We start from the raw sequence: 11,014 nt of genomic DNA on the forward strand, positions 1-11,014 counted from the left end.
CATGAAACATCACTTTCACTTGAAAAAATAACTGACGGATAAACTGTGGTCATTGGACTTGCTTATTTGGCAGATATTTTCTCAAATTCAAGCCAAGTAAGCCTGTAACTCTGAGGAAAACAACTGATAATATCTGTTGTCAATGATACAATTTGAGCTTTCAAATGAAAATCAGAATTTTAGGAGACTTGTATGCACTATCATCAAGTTGACAGATTCCCAATACTTCTGATGATAATAACAAATTTGATTTTTAGTATTATATAATGAATTGTATCAATACATGAAAGATCTGTATAATTCAATGACCTAATATTTTCCAAATGACCAAAGGATGTAACAAAATCTTGCACAGGTAGAAAAGTCATTCAGAATACAAGATATTTTTTTTACCAAGAGTATATATTACCTTCTAAAATAAAAATAAAGCTGGTGAATGCTGAAAAAAAATAAAAGAATACAAGATAGATCAATAGACTTTAATGCGATTGAGTACAAAAGTTCATTGAAAGAGTTTCATATTCTACATTATAACTACCATTTAAGAAAATACCACTTGTTGAGTTTTGGTGTAGTATCAAAGAAAAATACCCACAATTAGTTGAAAAGACTATTAAAATGCTCCTTTTCCAACTACATATCTTTGTGAGGCCAGATTTTCTTCACATATTTTAACCAAAATAACATATAGCCAACCACAGCTGTTATGAGAATCCAGCTGTTGCCTATAAAACCACATTTAAGAGACTTGCAAAATTGTTAAAAGGGAACTCTTTGCACTAATTTGCCCCAGTAATGTTACATCCTATTAACCATCTGCATGGCTCTACCATCAGGACCACCCCCCCCCCCCATTGCCAGTCCAACTTGCTGCTCCTTACAATGATGTGCCAATCTCCGGTTTCCATCATTTTGTGGTCCTGTCATCCCCACTGTTATTAGGGAGCCAGTTCTGTTTTGGTCTCTTGCTGTTGGCCCTGACCTGCAGAGGACAGCCAAAACTCAGCTTCTCAGTAAGTGCACTCCTCTGCTCTGATAACAAGAGTATCCTCTGGGCCCTCCTGCAGAACTGAAGTGGATTTCTGGCCTTACACAGAATATCTACTAAAGCATGACCACTTCTCTGGGTTTTTTGACCCCTCCTTCCACCTTCTGCCATGATACTTCTGACATTTCCATTTCAGTTGGTGGTCTGTCTCCCAGGATCCTTGTCAGGATATGAAATCTGTTTCACGGGAGAGTGCTCCTAAATCAATAAACTCCCCCTCATTCAACTTATTAATAGTATTCAGCTCCCCCTTGATTCAGCCTATACATTCTCTCCTGGCTCCTGTCAATACATACTGGCTACTTCTGCAGCATTTTGGAGATGGAGCCCTCCTCCTTCTCTTCCCAGGTTTGTTGCAACTTGGCTCTGTTTGTTGGTCTTGTGAGCCAAGATGAAGATGCAGCTTCCTTCAGTGCCTACGGGCAATGCCCAGAGACAGTGGCAGCTGTGAGCCATCAGAGGTCAACATCCCTAGCAGCTGGAGGAATGAGTGCCTTGATCCTGAGGGTGATGTGGGCGGTACTCCCAACGTCCATTACAGAGACAACTTTCAGCTCTACCAATGAGGCAGAGAGCAGAGATTAGGATCTAAGGTCCTAGAGTCAGAAAGACTCAGGTTTGATTTCTCTCTAGTTATGAGACTTTGGGTAAGTTGTTGAACTTTTTTGGAGGCAATTTATTCATCTCTAAAATGAAGATAAATAATAACTACCTGATAGATTATTGTGAGACAAATGAGACAAGGAATGTGAGTGCTTAGCATAGTGCCAGCTACATGCATGTCAGTTGTGTCCAACTCTTTGTGACCCCATGGACTGTAGCCCACCAGACTCCTCTGTCCACAGGATTTTCCAGGCAAAAATACTGGAGTGGGTTGCCATTTCCCCCTCCAAGGGATCTTCCTGACCCAGGGATAGAACCCGAGTCTCCTGAAGCTCTTACATTGGCAGGTGGGTTCTTTACCACTGAGCCACCTGGGAAGCCCTAGCATAATGCTGAGCGTATAATAAAGATGTACATGTCGCTGCTGCTACAATTGGTCAGAACTTTCCAAACCCTAAAAGGGCTGCCTTAGGGAGCAGACAATAAGGTACACCAACATGGAGGGTCTTTTAGTTGATGCTGGAGGGTGCTCCATAGAATGCTGTGGGCAAGGTTCTAGGGTATTTACAAAAGAGGACCTTTGGGGCCTATTCTGTCCCCACGCTGCTTTGATTCTCTGCTCTGACTCTGCCTACCCTTAGTCCAAGAGAGGCTCTTAAAGAAGCATATTCACTTTCAGGCCACTAGGGGGCCATTTAGTTGCCTGCAATAGGAATACACTAATGGTTTCTTAATGGCTCAGGCACCGCGGAGATCAGGCTCAATTATATCTGAAAGCATTTTGAGTTCCTAGGGTAAAAGACACTGTGTAAATCCAGATAATAAATAGAGCTTATTGATGACAGGTTAAAGAAGCTGGCACTGTTTAGTTTGGAGAAGAATAGGGTGAGAGGATTTGAATAGGGGCTGCAAGTATATTTATTCTTCGGTATGGAAAAAAGTGACAGGCTGTTTTCCTACTCCACTGGGAGCCAAGCAAGAAGAAAGAAGTTTAATTTGCAACAGAAGAAACTGAGTGCATTCAAGGAAGCAGTTGGAAGGAGGCTTTGGGTTGGATGGACTCACGTGGAATCTTTACTAATAATTCACCTTGGTATAGCTGATAGGAACAGTCCTACCAGGAAGGTCAGAGAGTAAGGGAGAGAAGAGAGTTCAACATCCAGAGACAATCCAGGGGTTTCGACTTAACAGGTCATCCTGCATGATGGGCTCTGGCCACCGTGGGAGCAGAATGGGGAAGGAGTGGTTGTCTTTTCCCCATCAGCCTGCAGAAGGCAATAAGCACTCCACACGTTCAATGTCCTTAAAATTTCTCAGAAAATAAGTCCGGCTGGCCATTGCTAGTGGCAGACTCGCACCTGAGCTTCAGGAATCACCTGGCTATGGTGCTGCAGTTCCAGACACTCAACAGCACACTCAACTCTGGCAGCCACTTGACTTCCGTGCTGCTGAGGAGGCAGGGAAGCAGCGTTGAGGTGGGACTTCTTCGTAAGGGGGCATGGTGTCTTGAAACTAAGAAGCTGGAGAAATGGAAAAGATAAAGATGGTTCAGCTCCACAGAATCTGAAGCCAGAAGCCAGGAGGAAAGATTCACCCACAGAACTGCATGAGAACTGTCTTCTCCCCACCCGACCCCCGCCACTCCAAGGCAGTTCCCCCATACCCATTGAGATATCCAGGCGGTCCATAGACACAGCTCTGGGAACTAAGGAAGCAGAACTCAAGGAGGAGAGAACCAGAAATTTTAGAAAATCTCACAAACAGGCAATGCAGGCGGGGGCGGAGAGAAGACAAAAGAGAAGTGGCTACCGAGAGTCCGAGCTTAGAGAGGGGTCCTCAGCACCTAAAGGAGGGATGACAAGCCCCACATGGGAAGGGTGGCAAGGGAACACCGCCCAGGCTGAGACCTGAATTGGGTCAGAGGAGGGGAAAGCCCTGTAAGCCGCTCCACCGGTTCAGTGGAGCCTCTTGAGTCCATGGATCAAGCCTAAACCCGGGAGCCAGAATCCCCCTAAAGCGGGATCTGGGACCTGTTGCAAACTTCAGGACTAAGGTGGGAGGAGAGTCTGGAGAACCAGCTCAGCACGTGTACTCTCCCGACTCCGGAATCTAAGAGGACAGAGAATCGGGAGAGCGCCTGAAGCCCAGGCGGGATGCGGCTGCAAGTGGGAGTGAGGGCTAGGAAAGGAACCGACCAGCTGCAACCTCAGTGCATTCTCCAGGTTCCTGGGCTGCCTACGCCAGACGTGGGCCAGGCTGCCTAGGAGTAAAGGGGTCTGAAAGACCCGCCCGGAGGGTACGTGGGACGGGGCGCGAGTCGAGAGCACCAACGTGAAATCACCCCCCGCCTCTGGAGGTAAACTGAGGCCTGGGAGCGGAAGCCGCTGCTGCTAAATAACCTGTCACTTCGGGCAGTCTGAACACAGAGGGGAGGCGCCAGAGTTGACAGCTCCGCGCTCCGACCGCCCCTCCCCGCCGGGCTCCCAGTTCACCACTCCGCCCTAAAAGACGCTGTTCCCCTTTTAAAGAAGCGCCGGAGGCTCCCACCCTCGCCGCGTCAGCCCGTGCGGGGCTGCGGCGCCGTTGCCCTTTTAAGAGACAGCCTCTGTTAACCCTCTCTTAACAGGGCGTCCCGGCGGGGGGGCTCCCGGCGCCCGCCAGCAGCCAGCCTCCTCCCCGCGCGGCACTTCCGGACCCCCGCCGTTGCCCTTTTAAGAGGCAGCCCCCAGCAGCGCTTTCCCCCGCCCCTTGTTGCCGGCGCGCGAGGCGGGGGAGCCCGGCTGGAGTGGAGAGCGCTGTCCGCGCGGCCACTGGAGACCGGGCGGCCGGCGGCCGGGCAGGCGGCGGCGGCGGCGGATGGGGACTTGGAGTCGGGCGACTGTGGCGGCTGTGGCTGTGGCAGCAGCGAGGAAGCAACTGACGGGCCGGCGGCGGCGGCGGCGCTGGCGGCGGTGACTGGTCCAGGCCCCGGCGGCGGCTGCAGCGACGCAGTGGCGGGCTGCGGGCTGGCGGCGTGAGGAGCGGCTGCGGAGAGCCGAGCGGCCGGGAACCGAGGGCGCCGGGCCGCCCCTTGCCCAGTCCTTGCAGGCCGCCAGGCCCCCTCCAACCGGGGCCGTGGAGCACCGGGGCAAAGGCCGGGGCCCCCCCATGAAGGAGCGCGACGCGACCCCGGCCGAGCGGGGCAAGCCGGCCACCTACACCGGGGACAAGAAGGCGAAGATGGCGGCCAAGACCAACAAGAAGTGGGTCCGGCTCGCCACCGTGTTCGCCTACGTGCTCTCCGTGTCGCTGGCCGCCATCGTGCTCGCCGTCTACTACAGCCTCATCTGGCAGCCGGTGGGCGCCGGGACCTCGGGGGGAGCCGCCGGCCCGCCCCCCGGCGGCTCCAACGCCACCGGCCCGTCCGGGACTTCGGGGGCGGCGGCGGGGCCCAACAGCACGGGATTGTCCCGCCGCGAGGCGCCGCGCGACGCGCCCCCGCTGCAGGCGGCGCGGCCCGTGTCTCCGGAGCCCTCTGCCGACAGCCCCCAGGCCGGGCCGCTGGAGCAGCCGCGGGGGGCCGAGGAGGACGAGGAGGAAGCGGCGGCAGCGCCGGGGAGTCGTTGAACCCCTCGGTGGCAGGGGCGGCCGGAAACCATCCTCCCCAAGCCCGGAGGCAGGACTTTGCAGCAGGACCGGGCGGGGAGCCCGCGGAAGTGACCCCCACGGGAGTGAACGCCTCTCTTCCTCCGATGATCGCCGGCTCGCCCCAGGGGTGAGGGCCCTGCAGCTCATCTTCAGCCAAGGGACCACTATTCCCCGGGGGCTCCGGGTTTGGTCTTCCTACGGACGGTGCTGCGCCAGGGCCCTGAGCCATAAGGGGGGTGGGGGAGGGGTGGGGAGATCCCAGCACTGAACCCTTCTGCGCCGCTAGCTCTTATGTATCCTACGTGGAGGGGTGACTTGGGCTTTCCCCCAAGACTTAAAGAAAGGAGGGAGCTGTAGGGGCTCTTCTTTAATAAGCCGAAGCTCTTGCAAGGAGGCAGGCACGGAAAGTAGTGGAGCTCAGGTACGTCAACCTAGTTGCAGTGGCCACAGATGCATTTAATTTATAGATCCCTGTATATAGTTGTTGACATATGCACTAGAAGCTATAATTACATAGAACTACATGTATCCTCCCACACCCTGGGTAGCTACTGACTGATGGGGTTAAGCAAGGGCTATTTGCTGGCCCCCAAAGTGCAGCTAGCCAGAAGGGCATAAACACTTTTTCATTACCCACTTTTTTACCTTTTCCCCCTCCTATTTCAGAAAGAGGTTTATGATACAAAAGAGTATAATCGTTCTCAAACCTGTTGAAAGGACAATGGAAAACCTTTGAAGAAGTAGAAGCAGTTTGGGGAGGGTGAGGAATGTACCCATCCCCTCCTCTTCCCACCCTAGTGCCCCCACCTAAGAGGCTTTCTATTCCAGCCCTAAGTATCTGGATACCCGCCAGGGAAGAAAGGAAGGGAAAGAGCAATGTCTCTGTGCTTCAACCCTTGGCCTTCTCACAGAGGTTAGGAAGAGCAAGCTTTTGTAAGTAGAATGGATCACAAATGTTTTATCTTTTTTTTTTTCCCTGTTCTTCAAGGTTAGGTCTTGTTCTGTAATCACCTTCACCTTCCCTCTTGCCCTGAGCCTGTGGTGACAGTGTAGCCCTGTGATTAGAATGAAATCTGTTGTAAATCCAGAGCTTTGAGCACATCCTCTGGTTTTGAGTTGTACTATGGAACTCGAAGGGCTGCAAGATGGGCTTCAAGCTCAGGATTGTGTTTTGATAGCCAGATAATAGACCACCCATGGAAAGTTAAACTGGCTAGTCTTTACCTCTCCTGATAAGCCCTACTTACACACAGCCTATACTTTCATTGAGATGAGAAGCAGTAGGTGAAATGACAGATTTGTAAAGCTAGCTCTGGGGCCACAAGAATTCTACATCCTCAATTTGGATTCCATTTCCTTCAGCCACTTGCTTTTAGGCAATTGAGTGTGGGTAGTGACAAGATATCAAACCCCTTCATGTTTCCTTTTTGGGAAATGAGGCACTTTAAAACAACGACAACAACTTATCCACCTGAGTCCTGAAACAATTTGTCTCTCCAGTTTTCTGGCCTATACTCCAGTTAGCTCTGATCCAGGTTTACAGGACCACAGCCTCGATTTCAGCCATGTCCTGCTGTGGGCAAGATAAAAGCAGCTGAGCTGTCATTGCCTAGGGGCAGGCTGGTAGCACCCCCAAGGTGTCTTGGCTGAAGGAGATTTCCGAGCACTTGACTTTGGTCATCAGGAAGCCTTTGAGACCTTTTTAAATTTTTGGTGAGGGCCTGGAGGAAGAAACATAGAATGCCACTTTATAACTTCAATAATAACCTGTAATTTATATTTATTGTGTGAATTTTTAGTCCTATATTTTAATAATTTGTAAATCGATCTCTTATTCCAAGAATCCTTTGAACTGGCAGGAGAACATCTGGGAGTCCAGTCCCCTGTCCCCATTCTGACCCCTGCATTCTGGACTGTTGAATCCACTTTGGGATGGATCGGCGTCTAGAGAGACCACTTGTGGGTTCAGCTGTTGGCCTCCAGACTCTTAACACCTTCACTGGAATTGGGACATCAGCTCCAGCCCCAGCTGTGAGCGTGACCAGAGACATTATTTATAATTCAGCCATTTAAGATATACCTGTACTCAAAAAGTCCTGTATATTTTTTAAAAGTTTTATTTTTCAGGTGAACAAAAATACATTCTAAGAACTCTACGTCAGCCCGTGTAAGTTGATCGTTTCTCTTTTCATACTTCTTGGGGAAGGAGTTAGAGGTTGAAAGAGGCAGTGGTCTAAGGTGTGGTGGATGGGTGATGATAAATAAGTGTAGGAGGGAAAAGAAATTGCTCTAATGTTCTCTGTGCCTGATGGTTTGACCAAATTGATCAGTGAAGGGTGGCAGGAATCCTCTTAGTCCGGAAGCAATCTCGGGGTGGGAAGAACAGTGATATCTAGTTCAGCTACCTTTGGCTAACCTCACACTGGTTGGAAAAAGTTCTTTTAAAGGACTCTGAGCAGATGCCTAACTGAGGAAGCTAAGGGACCAGTAAGCGTGCATTTAAGAATTATTATAAACACTGAGCTGGCTGAGACCTAGAAGATCAGCTGCCTGATAGAATCGCTGTTCTCACCTTTAGACCATTGGCCCCTAGAAAGCTCAAGAAGCGCTAATATTGGGGGAGACAAATGGATGCATCTGCAGTGGTTGGTCAGAGCGTTGTCTACAACGGAGGAGGAGGCGAGAGAGCCACAGGGCAGAGAGAAGGTGTGGGTTGCTTCAAAGGTGAGGCTTTTTCTTCCCTAGAGCAAACAATAAAAGACTTGTGGGTGAAAAGCACAAATATGAGGAATTAGTTGTGCTGCAAAATACACAGCAAGCAATTGAGCTCAGCTCATTATTAGACAATGCTGCCCTGCGCAAACCAGAGTGAGAAGCCAGTGTCGGTGGAGCCCCCTGAGGCCTGCACTTCTCCAGAGCTGTTGGGGGTGGCTGCTGTGCTTTTATATCACCTTGTAGTCCACAGGGGAGCCAGGAAAAGTCCGCCCTTCTTTTCTTTCTTTCTTGAACCTACACAATGGCTTTCTGTGAGAGGGCTTGGTAAGGCAGAGCAGAAGGGGAGTGAAAGAGTTTCCAAGGTTTAGCCAGCCCCTCCTTTCTGGAGCCAGGAACATGTGGCTTCTGCCATTGAACACGGCTTCACACATTGGGCGCGTATAGCAGTGTGTGCAGCGGGAACCTGCTGACCAAAGTGAAGGGCACTGCTCCACCAGAGCAGGGCCTGGTGGTGAGAGCAGCGGTCAGAATCGGTTTATTTTCAAGGGTTAGAAATTAGCTGCAAAATTGCCCATCAGGTTTTGAGCCAGGAAGAAGTCTGGGCAAGATTACTTTCCTTTTAACTGCTTTGCACCAGGACTACCTGGACCATTTCTAGGTATTTGCTTATATTACAAGTGACTGTATGATTTATTTCCTGACAGCCTGAATTTGATGAAATAACCACCTCTTATGAAAGTGTATTTTGGAGAATGAGGGGTTTGCCGAGCCGTTTAGACTGGGCTTGTGTGGGTATCATTTCTGTCCCCCATTGTGCTGAGGAAGGGTTTCTCTGAAGTTTCCAGTATAAGAAACATTTTTCTTCCTAACAGCTCTAGATTTCCACACATATGAGACCACAGCTTTGGAATTTTTTCTGTCTACCTTGTTTTTTGCTTTTCACTAGGGAGTCCTAAGATAGTGTGTTCTTGCATTGAGTATTTATATCCTGTTTTGAAATGCTGAGTGGAGAGCATCAGCTTGTTTCTACATGTTTCTTTAAGGGGAACTGAAAGGTCAGGTCCCAAGCTTTAGGGCTACCACAGCTATTTAAAAGAGGTAGTAACTGTCCCCCCCTTCCTGTGTGCAGAGAATGGAGGGATTTCTGGAATTGCAGTGCACTTACAGAAGGGCCACCACGGTACTCTTTGTTGATCTCCCTCGGCGGAGGGAGGGACCACAGTGGCCTTGTTCGTTTCAAAGACCAGCACAGGGCCTGCACACAGGAACAGGCACTCAGGGTTGTCGATCATCTGCTTGATGTGTGTTGGCTAGAGCCAGCCCTAGTGTCATTGTGGTGTCACCATCGTGATCCACTTGTGTACCTACATCCACAGTCGATAACCTGGGTTCAGGGGTGAATTGCTAGATGACAGCCTCACTGGCCACTCTGGTCAGAGTTTCTTCACTGCCAAGTTGAGGGGCTTGGGCTTGGCTGCCTCTTCTCGCCAGGTGCAGGAAGTCCACAGTTGGGTTCCATGTGGTGCTGTTAACAGAGCAGCATGAACTATGTAACCCCTCCATTGTCCCCTTTGTTCTGGCTCCGTGGCCTAATCGTGAGTTATAAAAATATCTGCTCTACAGACAGTTTTTTGGTCACATTATGTCCCATAGGACATAGCCTGTGGGTTTCTACTACCAGAAAACCGGTGTTATGCTCTTTTTTCCCTCCAGTAGCTAATTTTAAAAGACAAAGACAAAATTCTTTTTTTCAACCACACACCCAGACTCTACCAGGCCCTCTATCCTGAGTGCAGAAACAGCCATGGCTCCCAGCAGCACACTGAGCATGTGAACCACCAGAACCAAACCAGCTTCCCGTGCCAGTGCCATTCTGTAAACAGTTGATAGACTACTGTGGGGCCAGAAAATTACCATACAGTGTTTGCCCACAAGGGATGTATAGTCATTCCAACAAGAATCTAGTCTTGTTACTTCTCTGTTTTCTTAACTTATCTGTTTTTGCAATAGCCTATCCGTTAATCAATGACAAGATTCTTTTTTAAAAAAATATTGATTTGGCTTCACTGGGTCTTTAGTTGCAGCTTGCCGGATCTTTGGTCTTCATTGCAGCATAAGGGATCTTTAACTGTGGCATGTGGGACCTAGTTCCCTGACCAGAGATCAAACCTGGGCCCCCTGCATTGAAAGTATGGAGTTTTATGCATTGGACCACCAATAAGTGCCAGCAATAAGATTCTAATTTTTCTTAGAACATTTTCCATAAACTGCTACCATTATTTCAAGAACTCTTTATTTATCGCTTATAGTGTGCCAAGCGAGCCTCAGAAGTCCCCAAACCAACTTGTTCAAAAAATTGGTTGTTGGTCACCAAGGATTTCCTTTTAGCCATCCCTCTCTGCTAGCTCAGTGTTCAGAGGATGAATTGAGGCCTCCTCTCACTTCGTCCTGGAGGCCACCTGTCCCCTTAAGCTCCCTGCTAGTAGTCTGGGTGTCTGGGCAGTGTTGAGTCACAGCCAGTCTCTGAGCTGTAGGCAACTCACAATATCACCAGGACCCAGGCTGACCCGGCAGCGGGCTCTGGGGAGGGACCCCTGAACTGGAAGAGACACAACCTACAGACTCAACATTGCATTAGTTATCACCCTTGACCCCTCTCTTTCCTTCTCACCAAATGGGAATTCATGAGAGCAGATGGAGCTAATAGATATGACAGGGCTTGGAGATCTTGGGAATAAAAGTACAGTATATCCACATGGGGTAATTAATATATTTTTAAGGGAGTGTCTGTCCCTTTGGGCAAAAATGCTGCATAGAAAGAAATGTGAAGGAGCAAGGAGTAAACATTACACCAGAGCCCAGATCATCAACATCAGCATCACCTGGGAACTTACAAGAAATGCCATGGCTTAGCTCCCATCCCACAACTACTGAATGAGAAAGTCAGGAGATGGAGCTGGGCAGGGCGTTAACTAGGCTTCCAGGTGATTCGGATGCACACTAACATGTGAGAAGCACCAG

The 11,014-nt window shown here is 49.7% G+C and overlaps 1 protein-coding gene across 1 annotated transcript; it reads left to right on the forward strand.

Moving 5' to 3' along the window:
• The first annotated feature begins 3,317 nt into the window (after nt 1-3,317).
• On the forward strand, nt 3,318-7,439 carry INAFM2 (InaF motif containing 2). The gene has a single exon (XM_027553517.1). The coding sequence runs from the start codon at nt 4,799-4,801 to the stop codon at nt 5,255-5,257; it is 459 nt and encodes a 152-aa protein (XP_027409318.1). The 5' UTR covers nt 3,318-4,798; the 3' UTR covers nt 5,258-7,439.
• The last annotated feature ends 3,575 nt before the right edge of the window (nt 7,440-11,014 follow it).

This window comes from Bos indicus x Bos taurus, chromosome 10 (genome assembly GCF_003369695.1).
Source record: "Bos indicus x Bos taurus breed Angus x Brahman F1 hybrid chromosome 10, Bos_hybrid_MaternalHap_v2.0, whole genome shotgun sequence".
Lineage (NCBI taxonomy): Eukaryota > Metazoa > Chordata > Mammalia > Artiodactyla > Bovidae > Bos > Bos indicus x Bos taurus.

What these genes read in the sequence shown, in the direction of transcription:
- INAFM2 (XM_027553517.1), top strand. Translation starts at nt 4,799, where the DNA reads ATGAAGGAGCGCGACGCGACCCCGGCCGAGCGGGGCAAGCCGGCCACC.